A 22,997-nucleotide genomic window follows, 5' to 3' on the forward strand; every position below is an offset into this window, starting at 1 on the left:
GCGGTGAGAACCACCGGCCCGGCTCACCGCTCTGCCCTGCGCTGCCCCTAGCAGGCAGCCCCTGCAAGGAGAGGCAATTTCAGCAGGTTACTTGAATGGCCACACGGCCGTCAGCTGCGCCCCCTCCCCGGTGTGTGCCCGGCCTGAGGGAGCCAGCAGCAGGGGAAGGAGGCACCGTGTTTGCCCTGAGCACCTGCGCTTCGCTCGCTTCTCACCCGCGCCAATTAAACACTCCCGGGCAGTTTAAACCCGCTCGCTGTCACATCACCGCCTCCATTCTGCCCCCAAGCAAACCCCGGTGCTGCTGGAACTGTGGTGATCAGCTTTGATTCCAAAGTCACATGGACATTGCAAACCCAAGTGAAAAAGCAGGTCACGTTTGGATCATTTACTCTCCACACACTTAATAAATTCTAGGGTTGTAAAATTAATTTTCCTGTAAAGGGATATTTAAGTTAGGTAAGATACTGCTTTAAAAATCATATTCTTAATGAATTAAGAATCCAAGATTATTAACACTGATGAACAGCTGTCCTGGAAACTTGTTACCACCACCAAAACAGGCAACAAGAAGTAGATGAACATTGGAGAGGCCTGGGGGCATTTCAGAGGCTGAGGGCAGGATTCCTTCACTCATTTAAAGTCACTTTGCTTTAGTGATAACCCAGGGAGCTAAATGCTCTGCAGGATAAAACAACACGTGTACTCAGCATTTCAATAGTAGCTAAGGTTCCCAAAGTACCTCTTCAAATGATTACAGCTCTTTACAAGCCAAAAAACCAAGACTGTCTCATGGACTTCCCACAGGTGTCAAAAGTACACTAGACTTGTTCTATATTATACTTTTTTTTTTTTTTTTGAGAGCAGCGCAGTTGCTCTTCTGCTCATTCTGTGCAGCGATACATATTGCTCATAGTAATAACATTGACATCTGAACAACTAATGAATGAGCCAGAAGTGTAAAATAATTTGCCTAAGGCTACTGTCAACATCATGAATTTGGTTTTTGGGCTTGGACTCCAAATTCCAGGCTTTTTCTTACAAAGAAATCTGCTTTATATACCAACACTTTCAATAGAAAAGAGTTTGGTTTAAAGCTGGATGCAAATTACTCCTCCTTCCCAAACACATGGAAGTCAAGATGACAGAATCAATGACTGAAATGAAGAAGGGGGAAAAAAATGGCATTTCTTTCTAGCATTCAGCGCTATTTGAGAGACACTGTCTCCCTAAAGGAAAGACATGAACTCACAAGGAATACTGAGCTGGCCTAGCTAATCAGCTTCTTGTGCAGAATAGTTCAGCCTGATGGAAGCTCTGTCATGGGAACCAAATTAAGCATAATGTCACTTTTCAGACCAAGTTCCCAGGCTTTGAATAGTTTCCTGTTAAATCATAATGCTCATATACACTTCCTTGTGCTGAATCTGCTACATCAATATGCACTTGCAAAGGGAAGGGAAAGTTTACATCAATTCCCACAAGACCTTAAAAATTTAGAATCCACACAGATATCCCTGTATCACATAACCTACTCTTTTCTTTTAGCATTATTAGATGAGTTCAGAAGGAAGAGGTGGGAAAAGATCTGATTCTCAACCAGAAAAGATAGTACCCAGAAATCCTCCCAAAACATCGATAAAAAACCAGCTATTTTTCAACAATTCTTGACAATATAGAAAAGTCTAACGCTTTCTACAACTCTTGGGAAAACTGACAATGAGGTGAGGGAGGTCCCATTTCAATACTCGCAGTGTAAGAGGTCACAGCAAGGCTCACATGAGATCCATTTTGGGCTGCCAGCTTAACAAAGAGATGCATTTTGCTCAGCCAGAATTTCGAGGGATACTGGATAGAACTTATGGGATTAAAAAAAATTACAATTCTTTCTGTTAAGGATAGCTAAGGAAAGAAGATGAAAATCCACCAAAAAAAAAAGGATTTCATATCACTCCACACATAACAATAGTGACCCCTCTTTTACTACTGAGTGACTTGCAAGAAGGAGGAGTAACAGGTAGAAATGTAGGTTTGGTTTTCTCCCTTTAGACACAGAAAAGATTTGCAGCTTTCTAGATAGGGAAGCAGTTGTTCACCTGTAGAGGGAAGAAAAAAATCAATGCCTACAGCTTTGTTGTTACCACTGAGATCATACTTCTGTCTCCAGGGTTTTAGAGCCTGTGGAACTGATTTTGCCACATATCACTTGAGGAAATATTAGAGTGCACATAGTACCTGTGAAATTAATAACTTCAATCACCAATATCAAAGAAGAAATCTGACAAAAGCAGACATAAGTACTTTTATTCAGCATTTAGAAAGGTCTATTTTGTTAGCTTACAGAGTTTTAGAATTAATTACAAACTTGGAAATTAAGGTGTGGCATTTGCTAGGACACATCACACCTATTGCTTTGAAGAGTAGAAAAATAATCAACTTCTTTTGCAGGGAACAAAACAAGACATGACCACTATCCCTACCACTCCCTACCCCTACACAAAGGTCTTGGTATTACTAAGAGGGAGAAAGGAACCTGGAAAAATGAGAGAATCCCAGCTTCTCCAGATTTTTCTATTTCCCTCACAAAATCTGTAGCATTTAGCTGTTTCCTTGTTTTCCCCTAAATAAACCATTCTCCATCCCAGTTGTTCTCTCCTGTATGGAATTTCTTCCTTAAAACATGTTCACTTTAAATTGGTAAAGTTTATGGACTCATGGGAGAAAGGGCAGGAAGTCAGACTTTTGGGATAGGGTAAAAATGTAAAGGTCATTCACACACTCACACACATATACTCTCTCTCACTCCAAAAATAATACACTATTTGACAGTTTCAGGATTCAGCATGTCCCACTGAAATTTGAAAGCTTATGTGAAACTAGGCTACGTCCTGTAACCTCAAACATTTAGTCTAGGAAAACAGCTCTCAAGTCTCCAGCTCCCACATCAGGTATCGCATGACATCTGTGCCAAATAGAAGACCTCAAACCAGGGGGCAAAAGAAACGTTGGTAAAATGAGTTGATTAAACCTGGGGAATAACAGTTCAGACTGTTAGTGACAGGTATTATTTTTTCTGATTAGCTGGCTAGCAAAATATTAAATTATACTCAAAGCATCCACAGAATGAGCTGGGCAGAATGGTCACACAACCTACTCATGTTCCATCTGGTGGCCCGGACAAAAGAGGAAGAAGACTCATGCTTTGCAATTGAAATTATTTTATCCTCCCTCCCTAATATGTTAACTAGTTAAAAAAAAATCATAGAAAATAATGTAAAAGTTGAGGTTTTATATTTCCTCATACTGATGCATCACAACACAAGACACCAGCTATAAAATGTGATATACAGTATGGAAGTTCAGTTCTAAACTTCCCAGTTGTTCCACTTGGACTCTGCTCTTCCCGGGGAATAAACAGTCCTGTGTGGTCTAAAGGATTATTGTTTATTTTCCCTCCTCTGAATGTCCTCTTTTGCCCCTCTAACTGCAACTTCAGGACAATGCTCAAAGAACACACAGAATGAGTAAGACAATCAATACAATGAGCAATGCCAAACCTTGCACAGTTAAGTAATACCTGTAAGCAAATAAGAGGGAGAAGCCAGCCTTGCATTTATCCAGCAAACTATTTTTTACTTTTATTTCTATTGAGGTATCCTCTTCTACTACAAGCACAAATCCAAATAAACTTAACCATATTTTCTGCAGGTCAATATTAAAATTGTTTCTTCATTGTGAGCATTGGCAGCAGATTTTATTTTTGTTTATTTTATTTATTTTGCTGAACAGCAATAGTCACTATCAAACAGAAGTTTCAGGCTCTAAATTCTGAGCTTGAGACATTGCTGAAAAACAATCTACACTCTGTTTCTTATTCAATTTAAACAGGAAAAATTCCTAATTAATATTTACAAAGTTAAAGACCCTTATGAAGTATATCTGATTTTTATAGACATAGAACATTTGTATCCTTCCTCCAAGTTACAGTGAATATTAACAACAATTCTCTATTTCTACCACCTACATCCCTGTATTTTGAATTTCAACAAAAATAAATAAGCAAATATTATTAAATAGACTTTGAAATGCCAAAATCTCAAAAACAGGTCTTGTTGCAACGTCAAACAAGATAACATGGACCATATGAACAGGTTTCAGTCTAAATTAACAAATTATTATGTATTTCACCCTTTAGAAAAGGAGGGTCATACCTAGCCTGAACCTCTCAATAGCAACATCACTGCCTTCAGAGCTCTTACCAGACTTGCTAATTATTCTTCCAGAACTGGCAGAAACTTGAACTCTGACCAGACTTACCCACAGCACTTGGGGCAGTTTAATGCACTGGAGAAATCAAAGTTGTATATTTGCTCTTTTACAAAGGCAAAAGTCTGCAGCTCAGTACCTATTAGGAGTTTGTATTCTGAGACTAATATGACCCTGAGAGGATGTACAGTCTAATGGCATACACACTTTTCTAATTATTTAAAGAATAGCTCGTATTTGTTAGTCAAAAATTCTTAGCTGAATAGTTGTATAGCAGGATACCCTTACATAGGTGTTGAACCACACATGTGTGCAATTATATTGTAATTTTAAACTAGAGTATGTAAACTGACAGAACAATTAACATAAAAAGAAAGCAACAATAAGCAAAGTCTTTTCTTTGCCAAATTACATTTACAACAAAACTAATGGAAGCTCTTGAACAAAGCAGGGATGAATAGAGTGTATATGGTTCACTGGGCTTTTGCAAATTGAACCATAACTCTCATCCTCCCTAAAACTGCTCTATGAGCTTGTCCTGTCACAAGACTGCTTTTGCAATTCCCCTGGCAGTGTGCAGGAAAGCCAAGATGGCACAAGTCCTGCCTCATACCACATTAATCCACTGGCTTTAAACATTGCAGACACAGCCATGGTTTTTTAATCACAGAAAACTCTATATATCCATGGGAAGAGTCCCATCTTATTTTTTTGTGGCAGAGATCAAACTATCTACAGAGAACTCACTGGAACTGCAGGTTCCCAGATCCCATCTAAAATTTCACTGTGAGTGATCTCCATATTAAGCTTTTAAACCCCTCATAGGTGAGGCAGAATTTCCACCAAACCCCAGTTAGGAGCTGTAACAGCCTAGAAGCTGTAGCACCACGGACCTCATGAAACATGAATGTTTCTGCAGGGCCCTGAAACGACCTGCTGATAAACTCGAGTGGTTTTACACATTTCAATTGCTCAAAGCTCATAAGGTACACGTGCTGTAAGTGCAGCACATGTCACAGCCTCAGATGCTTACAGGAAGGTTTTCAAGATGCAGAATAGAATTATTCTGCAGTTCCACTCAACACCGAGCACATAAGAGACCACCTGTACTTTTGCCTAGCAGGGGAGCTGGACTAGGTGGTCTCCAGTGGGCCCTTCCAACCTTAACGGTTCTGTGAATCTTTGACAAAGTTTTAGAAAACACTCTTGGAAAGCCTCAGGTTATTTTTGTGAGCTAAAGCCAGCCGAGGTTTTGATAAGGCTCAGGGTTCCTAGCGCACTGTCAGTGGCTGCGGGCAGGCAGGCGACAAGACCCCGAGCCAGGAACACCCGGGACTCCCCCGGCGGGGACAAACGCTGCCTCCAGAGCCAAATCGGATTGCAGAAAGGAAAGTGCTTGTGGTCTGCAGGGCCAGGAAAGCTGCGAGCCACAACCAGCTGATTCCTTCTCCAGGAGGGCTCATCTCTCCCCAAACCGCCCTTCCCGATTTAGAGAATCGCAGAACCACTTCGGTTGGGAAAGACCTCCGGGATCACAGAGTCCAGCCCACGCCGGGCCACCACCTTCTGAACCGGACCGTGGTACCGAGTGCCACGGCCAGCGTTTCCCTGAGCACCTGCAGGGACAGCGATCCCGCCACCTCCTCCTCCTTCCCGGCCCTACTCCTCCGCAGCGCCCGCACCCGCCCGGACCGTCCGTGCGCGCCGCACGCGGAAACGGGCGGGCGGACCCTAAAAACCGGCGCCCCCGCGGCTGACGGGCAGGCCCCGCGCCCAATGAGCGCTGAGAGTGCCGCCGTGGCGGCCAATGACGGGGCGAGGGCGGGGCGCGGCGGCGCGCGCTGGGAGCCCCGGTAACGCGCGGGCCGCGTGCGAGGAGCGCGGGGCGGCCGGGCCGGAGCTGCCGCTGCCCTGCCCCGCCATGAAGATCGAGGAGGTGAAGAGCACCTCGAAGACCCAGCGCATCGCCGCTCACAGCCATGTCAAAGGGCTGGGGCTGGACGACAGTGGCGCCGCCAAGCCGGCGGGGGCCGGGCTCGTGGGGCAGGAGAACGCGCGGGAGGTGAGCGCGGGGCAGGGCCGGGGCTCTGACGGGTCCCCGAGCGAGGGAGAGTCGTGCCTGGCTTCCTCGGTGTCGCTGCTGCCGTGCGAGCCGCGATCGGGGCGGTCCGGGCTGTATTTGCTCTGCTCCTGCTTCGCGCAAGGACGGTGATGGTCTCCCGGGTGTCGGGCGTAGAAATTGGGGTGTTTCAGACAACGGAACCGACCAAAAGTCAACAGATTCGATCCAAATAGGGGCTGGAGCATCCGCTTCAATGCGGTGGTCGGATAAAACCATCATCAGTCACCAGTCACAGATCGGTTTGGTTTGGAAGGGACTTTAGAAACCATCTCTTGTTTCACCCCCGAGCCGTGGGCAGGGACACCTTCCACTGGGACAGGTTGTTCAGAGCCCCGTCCAGCCCGGCCTGAGAGAAGATCTGTAGAGGACCTGCGGCTCAGGCAGCCAAGATTAATTTCTTGCTTTACTTTCAAACCTCTCTCTGTGCGTGGGACTGCGGGAGGGAAAAGGATTCGGAGCTCACAGATTGAGTTTCGTTGTCTGTGGTTTTTAAAGTCTGTGTCAGATAAAATGAGTGTAGAAAGTGTGTTTTCCTGAGCTTGTCTTTCTTTTTGAATTTGAAACTGAAATCTCGTAAAAGCTATTCTTTCTAAACACTTTAAGTAATGTTGGAACAAAAGATACCATAGAAATACTTGCTTTAACTGAATTACTACTTATTTAATTTATAGGCATGTGGGGTTATAGTGGAACTAATCAAAAGCAAAAAAATGGCTGGCAGAGCAGTGCTGTTGGCAGGACCTCCTGGAACTGGCAAGGTACTATTTTTTATTTTGTTACAAAATAAAGTAATTCCAAATCTATTTTAATTCGTTGTTAAAACGGTTTTCGGTAGTGATTACAGAATGTTTTCATATACCAGAATAATGTTTTTATATACCAGAATATTTTTTCAGTCAATGTATTGGTGTAGTTTCCTACTTTGTGTTTTTGGTTTTGCCATGGTATCAACACTGGCAGTACCCAGTGATTGGTGTGTTCAGCATCTTTAATGTGGAACCACCTCTTGTAGGTTTCTAAACATATAGGTGGCAAGGGGTCTGAAAAGGTTTTAGAAGTTACTTTTATATTAAGAGCCAGAATAGTTTTTGCTTGGTTTACTTTTTTTTTCTCCTCACCATGCTATTTAAGGCTTTTGCATCTGTATCAACTGTCAAATTCAAATGCCCCATATTGTGCCTTCAAGATTTTTAAAAAATCTTTACACAAAGTCACCTGTGTTGGAGGAGGGTTGTTATATGTGGGAAATATATGTCAGAATAGTCTTACCATTAAATTGTTAGTTGACATATAGAAGGTGATACAATGAGGAAAGTTAACTTTGTGCAAAAATAATCCTTTCTTAATTCTCTTCAAAGTTAATCTCTGGCTTTTGTGTTTGGTTTTTTTTTTTTCCTTTTAAAGACTGCTTTGGCTTTAGCTATAGCTCAGGAGCTGGGAAGCAAAGTTCCCTTTTGTCCTATGGTTGGAAGTGAGGTCTATTCCACTGAGATCAAGAAAACAGAAGTTCTAATGGAAAATTTCCGGCGTGCAATTGGTAAGTTTCAGGAAAGGAAGAATTAAGTGTTTGCATGATACTTTGATTTTTCCCAGTCATCTAAAAAGGAAGAACATTTCAGTGGTCATGACGTTCTCAAATTTTTGTATGCTTATTTTCTGAAGTGTTGATCTTAATTTAATCTCTTTCACACTTAGTGGAGTGAGGTTTTCTGTTTATAAACTGTAATTTAATGACTGTATTTTGTTTTTACTTCACCAAATTCTTCTCTTATCCTCCACATTCACCTCTCCTTTTTGCCTGTGCCTGGATAAAGCTGAAAGAAAAAAATATTTTTAGTTTCTTACATTAGCAGAAATACTTGTAGACAGAAAAATGCTCTTCCCTGTTTTTTGTTTTAGTGAGTTCACCCTACTAAACCAAGTCTTAGTCAGGGGCTCCCAAACAGCAGCATAAGCCTTACTGTTCCAGCAAGCACAAAGAAAGTTCCATACCAGCTAAACAAACACCTCAAGTTAATGTCTTTCTCAATTCTACACTACATTTACAACTTTGATGTAAATTGGCTTAATTTCCAGCACAGCCTCAGTGATTATCTAAAATCTCTTGCACAACCGCTGCTGACAGCTGATAAATGCAGATAGAAGTGGCCCTTGTTTGTGTGAGGATTGGCTAAAGAGAGCCAATGGTTTTAGTCCTGAACGTATTAACAGTGATTTTCCTGTTTTAGTACCATGTTTCCTCTTGGACTTCATCTGGCAGCAGCAGGGTGAAGAAGTCTCTCAGTTCTTCAGCGAAACAAAAGTATTCCATTGACTTTTATAAGAAAGCAACTTTCAGTAGTCTCTGGTCTTCTGGTTACTATGAAACTGGCAGGGCCTGGGGGAGGGAAGCCTCAGTAGTCTGCAAAATTTCCTTGATGTGATGAAGTTCCCTGTCAGAGATTTGGAAACCTGAACCAACTTATGCCATCCATGTTGTCAGTTCTAGAGATAGCAGAGATTTAACAGCCAGCTACATTGTTAGTTCCCTGCATTCCCTGAATGTCAATAGAGAGACATTTCTAAACAACTATTAGTGTTAATGACTGATGGAACTTCTTCTAGTCCTTTCTGTGAAATTCTATGTAGTGTTTTCATAACACAGCCTTTATTGAATAATTTTATGGGTGTAAAAAAAATTATCTGAAATATTTTAAAGGATCAGTAACCACCATTTCTTGTAATGAAACACTTTCCAGCTGGCTTTTAATTTTGGGTAGGTTTTAGCTTTCCTGCTTGGTAATGAAATATTTTACAAGAGTGCATCTAAAAAAGAAAAAAAAAGATTCTGTGGAGTGTAGTTGGGTCTGGATGCAAGGGAAGCTTCAACTCACATGCCCATCAGTACTTGAAGTATTCATTCAAGTTTTATTGAGTTTTGGTTGTTTGTATGTCTCCTTAGTACAGGTTTTGTGTACATCACCATTGTTCATATCATGCATTTTACTTTCAATGGTATTTAGCCACCGAATTCTTAAAAATTTGCAGAGATGTTAACATCAAATTTTTTACTTAATGGTTGGGGTTTTTTTCTTGGAAACTATGATGGGTTTGGACCCATCACTTTATAAGAAAGTAGGAGTTACTCTGAGTTTACGGAATTTTTATTGTTGAGAGTCTTTTAATAACAGACTTGACATAGTCTCGTGGGCAAGTAGTGTTTGGGATGCAGTAGAGAGGTTATGATGTGTAAGAAACCTAAAAGGACAGAGTAGGAAATGAGGAGATGGAATTGCTTTAGGGTTAAAAGAAATTTAACCTGGGAGAGATTAATCCAGAATAGAGCTCATTAGTAGCTGGAGAGGATGATGATAGCAGCTAATGGTGAGAGCTCAGGTGCAGTGAAAAATAACTGCTGTCTTAGCCACTTTAATGGTTTAACTGTTCCTTGTGTTGCTAAATTGTACCTGTCAATGAGTCAAGCAAGCACTGATTAGCCTCACAGAGTGCTGTTGAACCAAAACATGAAATAGCCTACAACTGCTGCCTTGGATTTGTGTCTGATTTGGAAGTAGGAGATGTCTCTAAGAACTGTTCTGAGAGTTAAGTTCATAGTTGACACATACATATTCATTTGAAATCAGCATAATCAGCAGCGAGTTCAAATCATTAATTACCTTTGTTCAGATCATGTTCAGCTGTAAATATTTTCTACAAACACATCTCTAAGAGCACATTAGTCTGGATTAGAGGAAGGCTTCTGAAGCAAATCCCTGGGTTTGCCCTCACTGACTTGGCTTTGACTTGTGTTGTGGAACAGAACGGGCACATGAACTGGATTCTTTCCAGATGAAACTGAACTGGAAGATTCATTGTATGGTTCAGCAGCATACAAATCATACCGCAAACACAAACAGGCTGCCACGTTTTCAGAGCAGAGTAGAGCTTATACTGGAAGTTTAAAAGCAAAACAAAGAGAACAGGCAAACCTGGTCCAGTTTGTGGCAACAGTAGCTTCAAAGTGCAGATTCCTATATTGCTTCACACTCGTTGCATATGAGCCAGTGTGATGCAGCATTGTCGAGATCAGTTTTATAACTCAGAGGTTCATTAATTTCTCTCAGGTGTTACATGAAAAAAAATTAAAAATTACTGAAATTAACTTTGTACACAACTTTTTATGTCTTGAGTAACAAAAAGCAAACATTTCTTCCCCAGAATTTGTCATGTTATCCACAGTTAGGCTGTTTCTCGCATTTCAGATCCTGGCCTGAATTTGGGCCCAGTAGAGGGAGACAGACTTGTATTTGTCAGTTCTTTATAGCCCCTATCAGCAGCTCAAAATTACTGGTGAACTGGCTGATCTATTTCAAAGCAAAATGAAAAGTTACAGAACAAGGAAAGGTTTATAAAGTCACAATACCCTCAGAATGGGCAGAATGACTTCCTTATATCTTGTTACAGCCCATTCATTATTTTTGGTATGGCATGTGTGTCTCATAAAATACTTCATGGAGTTTCTTCAGATGTGGATTCTTTGAACCTCTATGTAGTTAGAACATACATAATTGTAGTGGTGGTGGTGATGATAGTAGGTTTGCTTTGAAACAGTCTGCCTGTAAATCTCTTCAGCCCTATATTATTTATCAATTTAAAATAACCTAGTTAATTATAGTAATTGTGACTAGAACAGAAGATAGGCAGATATTCTGATGATTGCTTGGCTGTCTAAAAAAAAACAAAGTGAGGATGTAATCAGCTATTTTGAAATAGTTTTAAATTTGCATTGTAGCAGTTTATGCTAAATTTTATCTAGCTCACCTTTTGCTATTAACTTGAAAATTATTTGAAATTATACATTAACCCTTTAGTAATTTTATGATGCTCTAGCACAATACCTGTTAATCAATTTATGTTAAATTTTAACTCAGTTGCTGAAATGTAGAGTTTTTTATGACGTTACTTTTCTATTTTTTTGTTAACTCTGCAGGGTTTTTTTGATCATCCAAAAATTGTGTAAAACTCATTGTTACATTAATATCACTATTTTCAGAAGATGATCTGTGTTTCTGGCTTTAGCATAGGGGAGCAAATCAAGAAAATTCCTTCTTTGTGTGAGGGAAAAGAGACAGAGGATCCTAACATTTGCTTCAAGAAGTAATAATAATGAATAGAAGAAAGTAATTTCTAAAAGTTTAATAAAATTCTTAGCAAGTCAGAACTTGGGCTGAGCTTTCTTTCTGATGCACAGAATGAATATTCTCACTTAATGTTGGAGAAGAGAACAATAATTAGTCTTTCTGCCTTTAAAAGTAAAGTATTACCATGAAATGTAATTCACCCTAATGATATGTTACATTTTGTTGACAGTAAAGCATCAGATTCCTAAGTGTATACTGAAACTTTTAAACAATTTCTTGCAGGATTGAGGATTAAAGAGACCAAGGAAGTTTATGAAGGAGAAGTCACAGAATTAACTCCCTGTGAGACTGAGAATCCTATGGGGGGATATGGCAAAACCATCAGCCATGTAATTATAGGACTCAAAACTGCAAAGGGAACCAAACAGTTGAAGGTACGTGTGGCAGTCTCAGAGATTTCCTTAAGTATTTTGGGTTCGCAGCTTCTACTTTTAGCACTTCTTATTTCCATTTCAAGCCCTTGATCCCCATCTCTGTCAAGTGGGGCTGCCAGGAGGCTGCTTTCTTTAACTAGACAACTTTTATCCTGACTGTTCATTTGCTTTATGTAGAATATTAAGATATTGGTCTTGTGTCCTACAACTGAAATATGAGATAAACCCATCAGTGCTTGGTTAGCAGCTGCTGTTATTTCTGTTTGGCAGCACACACCTGTATGTCTTCAATGAGTTGAAAGTGAGTTTCAGTAGGAAGAGGTCCTGATGCAGTTTTGTAGATCACAAGTACCACAGAAAATGGGCTGAGATGGCAATCTGAACTTTGTTCTGTCTCAGTCTGTGATACACTCTGACCCTGGCTATAATTTAATGTTCATGGTAATAAACATATGAGAAAGGCCTTGTTTGGTTTTTGTTTTCCTGACTGTCAAGAACCAAATTTTTGAGTATGGCTTGGGAAATACTGCCTGTTTAAATATAAATTGTTCTTTCTGTCACATCTTTTCTTTCTACATGCGGTGTCATGCTCTAGTGAATATTTGATAGAGAACTGGAAATTGAGCTGGTGTGTTGCCAGCTCAGGCCCACTTTTCCTTTTGTTCTCTTGTCTCCATTCAATTTCCCTGTCAGACTTGGAGAGAACTAAAAGCTGTCTCTGTTGTTAAGTATCATCTTTCATTTGTTCACTCTGAAAACAAGGAAATGAAGAGCAAAAGCGAATAAACATGTACCAAGAGAAACAAAGGCATCTAATACATTTCACACCCACTCTCTCTCACAGAGCTCCACAGAGGATAAAAACTCAAGAAATCAAGGAACATAATTCAGTGCTACAGCCAGATTTTTTATAGAAGTTTTCCTAGAAAGCTAGAAAACTACTGTTTCTTAGGTATAAATACACTGTCACATTACTCAGAGCTGTGTTTTGTACCTGGTACTGGTTATGTTTCTGGCACTGTCACTTCCTTTTGGATAGCAGATTTTTTTGTAAGACAGTAAGTTCTGTGCATCTTCCAGATTTATTTGCTATCCCTACTCCAAATGTTACAGCTATATAAAATCCTAGAGGTATTGTCAGGGTGAGTTGCAGTTTTAATTTTGTCTGATGGGAATGAGCTTCAAACTGAATTTTTTTACCTTGATTACCATAACAATATGGAGCTGTTTTGATCAACTGTGCTGTTTGCTTGTCTCCAGCTGGACCCCAGCATTTTTGAAAGCTTGCAGAAGGAGCGAGTGGAAACTGGTGACGTTATTTATATTGAAGCAAACAGTGGAGCTGTCAAGGTAAAAGAAAAGTTTTGTACATTTATGCAGGTGTATGTTTTTTGCAGACCTTTCTCTGCTGTTGTCAGAAGGCTCTTTGATTTATTAACCTTAACTGGCATGATATGGTTACATGGAAATTTTAAAAAGAGCCCAGTGCTTTCCTTATCTGGAGAGAAAAGTCTCTTCTGCACCCAAAAAATGTGGTGGTCTGGTTCACAATTAAGGTCATCTGGCAAGGAAGCTATCACTGATGCTGTCTGGATGAATTTTCTTTTCTGTAAGATCTCTAAGGGAAGAGGGGAAGAACCAAACAACTTTAGTCATTTTCAGGCTGACATGTGCAGCGTATTTAATCTTTCTTTTATCTCTCTGATATTTTCTCCACAAGATATATACATGTAGAAGGGGATACTGCATTAGTTAGCATTCTTTTCATATCTGATTTAGAAAGTGTAGTGATACTTACTGTTTAATGGATGAGCATAATATTTTCTATCATATAATAAATCACCCACCTACAAAGGAGGTTCTCCCAATCTCTGGTTAATCTGCTGGATTTGTCCTTTAGCAAGAATTGTGTACGGTAAAAGAAGGGGAGAGAGGAATGGAATATTCTTGCCACTGAAAATATCAGGTGTTTTTCAACAGAGTTTTTGAGCTTTGATCAGTAGATAGGGTATGCCTGTTGCTAAGCAGGGAGTGGGATGTCTGAATTGTCTGCTGAAGCTTGTCAGAAATGGAATTGTGAACTAACCCTTTTATCAAATGCATGTCACTCAAGGTTTTGGCACTGAAATTAATTCTATACCTGGGTTTCTCTTTGCTGTTCCTCAGAGGCAAGGCAGGTGTGATATCTATGCTACGGAATTTGACCTTGAAGCTGAAGAGTATGTTCCCTTGCCAAAAGGTGATGTGCACAAGAAAAAGGAAATTATTCAGGATGTCACCCTGCATGACTTGGATGTGGCCAATGCTCGACCTCAGGTATCTGACTTCACAGATGAAGTCTTTATAGAAAAATTATTTGACATAGATGTGATGTTACCAGAATAATGTAGGAAGTTGAGCAACTCACCTTCAAAGATTCCAGTGCAGGAAAAGCAGTTGGTGTTACACCTTGAAGGCCAGTCTAGCTCTCCTCAGGGAGGTCATGCTGCAGCTGGCTGCCTCAAGGCTCTGCCATGGAGGGTAAAGAGGCAGTGGCTTCCTTACGGTTCATGTGCCTGGTGATGGAATACTGGTCAGCATAAGACTCCTAGCACTACAAAGAACAGTCTGGGAGCTGTAGAACAGCTTCCACACAGGTATTTGGGATCCACCACCTTCACAGTTAATGCATAATCTAGACCCTGCTCTCTTTACCTCCACCACTGTGCCCCAGCACTTGCAGAAAAAGAGCATTGTGGGCTGTTTTCTCTCACCAGAAAAAGAGATTGTTGCTTTCTCTCCAGAAGGAAAGCTGCCTATAGTTGTGAGGTAGAAGCAGCCATACCTGCATCATTTCATTTACTGGAAGTTCTGAATGCAGATTAATATATTCTGCTCTGTGTTTATGGTTTCATAACCATGAAATGGAAACTGCAAGGACTGTGATAAGAGGTGTCTAAGTATCTCTGACTGCTGTGGATTCTGTTGATCTTATTTCAGAAATGTTTCATAGCCACTTGTTAAATTTTTTTGTGAATTTCAGTAGAGCTCTGCATGTATTGCAGCAAAACAACCCAGAAAACAGAAGAATTACTCATTGCCATGTTTTAACATAATCCACTCTTGAGGAAATTCCATTTCTGTCAAAAACAGAAGTCACAAGTTTAAAGGCTGGAATCCCTAGAGTAAAAGCAGTACAACTCTTTAACTTACTCAATTTCAAGATAAACTCCTTATTTACAAAAAAAATAATTTATTTAATAAAAATCATGGTATTAAAAAATCATAAAATTTAGAATAATTCTTCCTGTGTTGACAGGCTGAACACCTACTGTGCATGCAGGCAGTCCAAGTCTCTGATCCCTGACAATTTCATTCCTTAAGAGTTTCTCTGTGATAGTTTTTTTCAAGAGATGATATCTCTTTTTGATTTTTTATGCTCTCCAGATGAGCAAGGTAGCTAGGTGATTATGTTTGGAATGCTCTTTTGGTGAGGTGGCCTAAACTTTGACAGATTATCAAAGACTGCTGATATAAAGTATCACGTTAACTGTAAGAAACAACTTCTTTAACCAATTCCCAATCTATAAAATTCCCAAGGTGTGTGCTTTCTAAATGACCTCAAAGCTGATCTGTCACTTTCTTTTCCTAGGGAGGACAAGACATCCTTTCTATGATGGGACAGTTGATGAAACCTAAGAAAACTGAAATTACTGGTATGAAACCTGTATGGGATTTTGAGATGATACAGTCTATGTGTTTTCCAGTTAGAAAAGGATTAAAAATAGGGTTACTGTATTTAGACAAATGCCTAGATAATGCATATTCATACATACTCAGATTTCAAAAAGCAGTGATACTGTTGCTAGAATTGCAATGGCTGGGGAGAGTACAAGTTACAGGTTCATGCATGTAGTGATAAAATGTATACAGTGCTCTGCACCCATCTTCCTGGGGAGAGGTCAGAATGCCAGTGCCCATCCCACAACACTCCTGCCACAGTGTGAGGTTCAGGCTCTCAAGAGAGAGACAAACTCAACAGCAGTAATACACAAACTCTAAAAAACATTGTAGCAATCATACTGAATTTTGGTGGAGTAAAAAAATGGCACCTCTGTAACAGCTGTCTAAGGACCTGATGTTCCACATGCACTGCTGCTCTTCCTACCTACAGGTCTTTGGAGAAAACAGTATCTACAGAGAGATCTGCTCTCCTTTCTGCTTTGAAAGAAATGGCACTTCACTAAGTTACTATCTAAATTTCAATCAAAATCTGTTTCAATACCTAACTGAATGGTCATCTTTTGAACTATTTTGTCTGTCCCAGAGGTTGTTTTACTTATTCTAAAACCCGATATATTGATAAAACATCTGGCATAGCTTTGAGAGTGGTAGGTCACAGAAACTTACACAGCCTTTTTCTTTTTTCTTTCTTTTTACTTTTTTCTTTTTTCTTTTTTTGTTAATCAAAACTTCTTTGCTGAAGTAGAGTAGCAAGATTTCATTCTTTCAGTGATGTTCTTTTCAGCCATGCTTGGAAACTTCAGTAAGTTTCCAAGTTCTGTGTTTAAAATGAGGTTTGACTTGACTTCTCCACCCCCTACCAAACTCCACAAACTACAACTATCAGTTTTTCACATGTCTGAATATTTTAGCTAGAAATACTTTGTTGCATAGATATCTCCCTGACACAGTATGAAATGTCACAAAATTTTAGTGTCACAGATATTTTCCTTGTGGCAGTAAGATACCAAACCATGGAAAAGTTCAAGAATTTTCCTTGCTTCAAGCCTTACCCTCTGACCTGTAGTTCACTAGCAGAACAATCAATAGTTTCTTTTTGTTCTCAGACAAACTTCGAGGAGAGATAAATAAGGTGGTGAACAAATACATTGATCAAGGCATTGCAGAGCTGGTGCCAGGTGTGCTCTTTGTGGATGAGGTTCACATGCTGGATATTGAGTGTTTCACATACCTGCACCGAGCACTGGAATCTTCTATTGCCCCCATTGTCATCTTTGCTTCCAACAGAGGAAACTGCATTATCAGGTATGATGTATAAACTTGAATTTTCCAGTTTGCATTGGTCCATAAACCTTGGAATTGGCTGTGTCAGTAGAGTTACAATCTTTGAAGGCTTTTGTCTCTGACACCTGTGATAGTTCTCTGCATGAGTTGCAAGCTGCAGTGGTGCTCAAGAACTGCTCATGAGCTTCATGATGTGACAAACATTTAAGGTCAGGCTGACTGGAATTTCTGCTTTCCCCTAACACATCTCTCCTCCACCAGCAGTTTCTGAATTGTTTCATTTCCTGGGTGGTGTATGGCAGTTACCATTCTCACTGTATATCCCAGTACATCTGTCACCTGCACATGGGGCCATCAAAAGCACCAGAGCTACTAAACCTCTAATATCATTGTTTCCTGCTTCTGGATTATTTTGCTGCTTGCTACCCTAATTCCATCACATTTCAGCTTCTTGTTCTTACTGGTAAAGTGTGTCACAGTTCAGCCTCTCCCTTTTCCTGCTATGTTGGTCTGGCTTTTTGTGATTCTTCAGTCTTGCCAACCAATTTGTTTTTCATCTGCACTTCACTTTGAGCCTTCACTTTGATATCTTGCACCCACAAAATGCATTCTTTGCATGTTCAGTAAAAGTGCTCTCCTCTTTCAGAGTCTGCTATAAGTTCTGCTAGTTTGTGGTCTAGGTCTAATTATGTCTAAACAAGCTGTCATTAGCAATGATTGCTACTCTTTGAATTGATTTAATTCAGCTGTATAACCAGCTTTTCCTTTACCTCATAGTGGCTCATCTGGTATTAATCTGCATTTCTTAGAAGTGAGAACGATAAGCCCTTCAAAAATGTTTTAGCTGGACATTACTGCACTCTTTTTGCAGCTGTCTTGTAAAAGTAAAGGAAGTAGAGATCTGTCAGCATGGATTCACTGCAGATCTTGTTATGAAAAAGCTGTGATTTAAGAAAGAAAATTTTCCATATAATAGTGTCATCTAATGTTGGAGAACCATGGCCAGAGCTGCAGTACCTAAATACTAGCACTGAACTTAAAAGTGTAGTTCTTTACCAGCACTTGACTGTTTTTACTGCAGTCTGTGTAGTTCTCATAAATTAAATCTGGGTATCTTGTGACTTCACAGCAAATAACATTGGTCTTAAGAAGCCAAGAGTACATGTGTCTGCAAGCTTTGCTGTTGGGTGTTGTATGTCAAACAAATAAAATGGTTGGGGATCTAGATCCTGCCCTGTCCTTCACAGAGAGACCTAAACTTCTCCATTAGCTGCATTGCAGGCATGGAATGTAAACCGCTGAAGTATTCACTGGAGGGACTGGGGAAAGAATGGCTTGCTCAGCAATGGGGAATGTTCTCCAAATGGATGAGAGTACATATAATTTCTGCTGATGCTGCTAAACAGCTTAGTGAGAATGATTTGTCCCTTGCTGGAAGATACCTTGGAATATTAGATAAGGCTGTATTGTGAGATATGATGCAAGAAAGCACCTCTCACTATTTTTGAGAGGCATGAGCTCCAGCAGCAGTGTTTGTTTCCTGGGGCTGTCTAGAATGAGCCTTAGACCAGAATGTTTCCTGTCTCTGTGGAAACACAACTGTAAGCTAGTGTAGTCATTTTTTACTGATTTTAACTGAATCAATGTACTGAACTCACAGTAGTGTCTGATTTCTTTCTGTTTGGTTTCTCCTCTAGAGGCACAGAGGATATTGTGTCTCCTCATGGAATACCATTGGACCTGCTTGATCGGGTAATGATTATCCGAACCATGCTCTATACACCCCAAGAAATGAAGCAGGTATGCACAGGATTTTAAAGAACTTGTAACAAGTCCCCAAAGTTGTGCACAGCTTCGGCCTATTCTGTTACTGTAGAGCTGTTTGACTCTGTTACCAGGGCTTGTGCCAGAAAGATTCCTGCTTGTTTAAAGGCTGCTTCTCTAGGAGTCAGTACAGTGAGCTGGTTCAAACTGTGCCACAGCTTCTCTGAATCTGAGCCACTGAGGAGTTGCTAAGCACACACAGAGATGAAAGTGATGCCTCATTTGCAGGAAGGCACGAATTATTAGCTGCAGCAATCTCTTGCACAACCTTCCCATAGGTTCCCCCAGATTTCAGCAAGTAGTCCTTTTTCAGATGGTATAAGATGAAGTGTCACATCATGGGATCTTTAGTCCCAGACCTCAGGCTTTTCCCTCACATGAGACATGAGAGGGATTGAGGAATACAACCTCATGTGCTGCATTTTTGCCTTTATGCCCTGTACTGTAGCTTTAACATACAGGGCCTGCCTCTCCTGAAATTTTTCATGAATTTTCATGTTCCTAGACAAGTTTTGAAATGTAAGCAGAGAAAGTGTTGCATAGATATCCTTCCAAATGGCTGGAAGTTTTCCTGTGGGGCCATCACAGTGTATTGTGTATTGATTATAATGCTTGGTGCCATTATGATGCATTGTGTCAAAGATCCCCCCTCATTAGCCTCTCAATGCTGGGAAGTGACACAGTGCAGAAGACATTGGGGTTTACCATGTCAATTCTTTGTATTATTTAAGAGATAGTGTCAATGGAGGAGAGCATTGTCACCAGATAATGGTCTCCTGCTGCTGGATAAGTGCCAAGGTGATGTGGATGCATTTATCGAATGTAAAGGTAGAGGCAAAGCTTCATTTCACTTGGTTTGAGGAGCTTTTCACTGATGCAGTCCTGAGCTGTTCTCAGGATGACTTTTTTTGTACCTAAAGGACACTTTGAAGCATTGTTATGTAGATTGCAGTAGAAACAAGCAGCCCAGTGATGTACAATACAATTAGGTTTAGTCTCTATACAAAACAAATTTTCATGTGTGACTTTTACTCAGCCTTGGGGTAGTAAAGATTGTCTGGATTTCCCTGTAGTGCTAAGTGAATTCTGTGTAGTTGGTGCTGCACTACCGTGCAGGTAAGGTGTAGGTAAGACACGTTCTGAATGCTGATGTTCAGAAGAGCTGGCTAAGTGCTGTAATGTCCACCTTCCCCGGGGCTGAAGGAGAGGAAGTGTTCACATTAGCATTTCCTAAAGCTAGAAATAAGAGTCCAGACATTCGGCCCAATAAATCATGTTCCCATAGTCAGATGATCTCATTTTCCCTTAAATTAAGGCTTTTGAATGGCAACTTCTCATGGGAGAAGAGGAACAGTTACACTTAACTTTGGCTTCCAAGTACAGTTGGGGTGGGGTTAAAAACAAGGCATACATAAGTTAGTTCTCTGTTTTTGCTCTTGTTTGTCTTCCATATTAGGAAGTTTCTGTTGCTGATGTTTCTGTTTGAAACTTTTGCCTTCACAATTGATTCCTTTATCAGCACAGAATCTGGTCATGTATCTACTGAAAGTTTGTTCATAACCAGTTCAAAATATTTTTTTGTGCGTGTTGATAAAGTAGAAATTCCATTGTGAAGTACTGCTTTGAGACAAGACACACAGTAACCTTAGTGCAACCAGAATAGGGAAAAAAAATCACTTTTATGCTTATTCTGTTCAGGTGGTGTTGTAATCAAACTTTTTTGCATATGTGCCTCCTGTTGGATGTTAGAGGTTATAACTGAGATGTTTTGTTCCTAATGTATTTCACTTGATAAACACTTGTTTTCCTATTCCATAGTAAATGCATATGTAAGCAAGTGGTGGATTAATGGCTTGGGTCCTAGTCCTTCAGTAATGTTCTCCCGGGTTGCTAGATAAAAAGTCATTTTAAAAAACATTGTTAAAGATGTGGCATTCAATATGTTGTTTGTAGCAGAGGAAGAACAAAGTAGCAGTGTTTGAATGAAGGGAAGGGGATGTGGAGGTGATCTACAGGTAAAAAATCTTCAACCTGAAATTGCAATTGTCAGCAGCGTTGCTAATATTCAGTGCACATATCTTAGCAGCAACTTTCTGCCATTTCAAGCCCTTCTCTTACTCTGCTCCCTACCCTGGCTCCCTGAGCGCATTTTTATGGCTTTAATTTAAACGAGTGCTTCTTGATATCTTGTTTACAAAGCTGCCAAAGTGAAAAATACCTGTATTATATGAGGCTTGCAGTTCCAGAGTTATCTCTGCACTACAACACAACATCATTATCCAGTCTGCCCCTTATCACTCAGCTGGTAATACAGACTACCGAGAGACTTGTGCCACTTTTGTTACAGCTTTATATGCTCAGGCTTATTGGTGATATCTTCCTCTCCAACTTTGTAAAGATCTTCAAACTGGTACAAGCTTGAGACTGTTCTTGAAAGATTAGATTCTTCTTAGTGATTTTTTTTTTCTTCTTGAAGGAATAGGTGAATCATAGAAAGTAACTTTTTGATTTATTTTACTATCTTCTTGTCAATTGAATAAAAAGTGTGTTGTGAGCTGCTAAGGAAAGGGTGTAGCTTTCTGGAGGGCTTTTTGGAGGGCTCTGCTGTACAGCATCAGTGATACACTGCAGAATTCAGTAACTGGTGTGGCTATCCAGAAGCCTCCAGCTGCCACTAACTTCTAACATAAATGTTCCATTTTCATGTATAAGTTCTCATACTCTGCTCCTTATTAGTAGCTAGACTTTGCTAACCATGCAGAGTTACCATGAAGGGTTAGCAGTCCAGGTGTGTTACTTTACCTTCCTTTTGTGATAATAGTTTTTTTAATATTATATTTGCCTGTTCAAAGACATAGAATTCAACTGATTCTGGTTTAGTGGTAAGTTACATCAGGGTAGCACACTCCACACCATCTTGGAGCATGTCTCATCTCTAAGATGAAAGTTTACAGATAGTAAGTAATTTAGCATATTAATTGTTTGGACATGTACCTCACTTACTCTTCCCAACAGATCACAAAACTTCGTGCTCAGACAGAAGGGATTAATATCAGTGAAGAAGCTCTAAACCACTTAGGGGAAATTGGTACCAAGACAACCCTAAGGTAAGCTGGGGACAGTTTTCTGTTCAGCATGACTGGGTCTAAAGCCACTCGCTATAGGGTAACTCACTGTTGGAAGCAAGACAAACCTCTCCTTTATAATGACATGGCCTGTTAACAATCATTTAAAAAAGAGTGGTAATGCTCCTCTTTTCTTCTTTAAAGAATGTATTTGCTGGAGTGCTAGCTGACTTTTTTCATACTGCTGGTAGAGCTGTGTTTCCTAGCAAATGTCCCACCTCTCTGTATCATCAGTTCCCTGGGATGCACTGAATTGTAATTACTCATCTGCCTCTGTTTGATCACAGGTATGCTGTGCAGTTGCTGACCCCAGCTAACCTGCTTGCCAAGATTAATGGGAAAGACAGCATTGAGAAAGAGCATATTGAAGAAATAAATGAACTTTTCTATGATGCTAAATCTTCAGCAAAAATCTTGGCTGATCAACAGGAGAAGTACATGAAATGAAAAGCTTATCATGTTAGATGCTTTGAAGTAGCTTTAACCCCCTTAGCCAGGGCTGGCTTAGTTATTGAATGAGAAATGTTAATGGTTTGTCTCTTTTGGGACTGAAGAATATTTAAATGTTGGACTGCTTTGTCAGGCCAGAATTAACTATCGAGTGTTCCTAGTTCATTATCAACAGTAAGATGCTCCATGGTGTGTGTGTAACATCTTTGTCTCCCTTTTATCAGTATATGTGAAATTAGTAGCTCTTGGCCCATCAGTTTTGTCTTTAGATTTCATTACAGAAGAGCTCCAACTGAAGTTGATGCATAAGAACAGTCTATTTTCTTTATGAATCCTGTTTTAAAACAGGATATAAATAGTTTCCTTTTTCAGATGAGAACTTATTGGTTTTGAATTGAAGTTTGAAGTGCTTTATAATAAAACATGTCAAGAGTATTGGAAGTGTGTGTGTATTCACTCTGGGTGTTGACCTAAGAAACAGTCAAAATAAATTGGAATTAACAAAGCCAAGTATGAGTAAAATGAACCTACAATGCAAAAATAGATTGCAGCAAAGGGAAAGATAGATTGGGACCTTTTAAAAGTGTTAACTTCTTTGTAGGGTTTGGATTTTATTTTCTAAAGCCTTGCTTGGAGAATGCAGAAGTAC

At 40.1% G+C, this 22,997-nt stretch overlaps 1 protein-coding gene across 1 annotated transcript; it reads left to right on the forward strand.

Moving 5' to 3' along the window:
- Positions 1 to 6,091: 6,091 nt before the first annotated feature.
- On the forward strand, positions 6,092 to 22,783 carry RUVBL1 (RuvB like AAA ATPase 1). The gene is made up of 11 exons (XM_015641293.2): positions 6,092 to 6,328; positions 7,060 to 7,146; positions 7,793 to 7,925; positions 11,791 to 11,942; positions 13,203 to 13,292; positions 14,109 to 14,258; positions 15,574 to 15,637; positions 16,772 to 16,970; positions 18,647 to 18,749; positions 21,789 to 21,880; positions 22,186 to 22,783. The coding sequence occupies exons 1-11, from the start codon at positions 6,188 to 6,190 to the stop codon at positions 22,343 to 22,345; spliced, it is 1,371 nt and encodes a 456-aa protein (XP_015496779.1). The 5' UTR covers positions 6,092 to 6,187; the 3' UTR covers positions 22,346 to 22,783.
- The last annotated feature ends 214 nt before the right edge of the window (positions 22,784 to 22,997 follow it).

Source organism: Parus major, chromosome 12 (assembly GCF_001522545.3).
Source record: "Parus major isolate Abel chromosome 12, Parus_major1.1, whole genome shotgun sequence".
In the NCBI taxonomy this organism is placed as follows: domain Eukaryota; kingdom Metazoa; phylum Chordata; class Aves; order Passeriformes; family Paridae; genus Parus; species Parus major.

Bases quoted from the DNA above. Each gene is read 5' to 3' on its own strand.
- RUVBL1 (XM_015641293.2), top strand. From the start codon at position 6,188: ATGAAGATCGAGGAGGTGAAGAGCACCTCGAAGACCCAGCGCATCGCC. The intron at 7,147-7,792 runs GTACTATTTTTT...TTCCTTTTAAAG, and splicing joins GACCTCCTGGAACTGGCAAG to ACTGCTTTGGCTTTAGCTAT. The intron at 16,971-18,646 runs GTATGATGTATA...TTTCTCCTCTAG, and splicing joins AGAGGAAACTGCATTATCAG to AGGCACAGAGGATATTGTGT.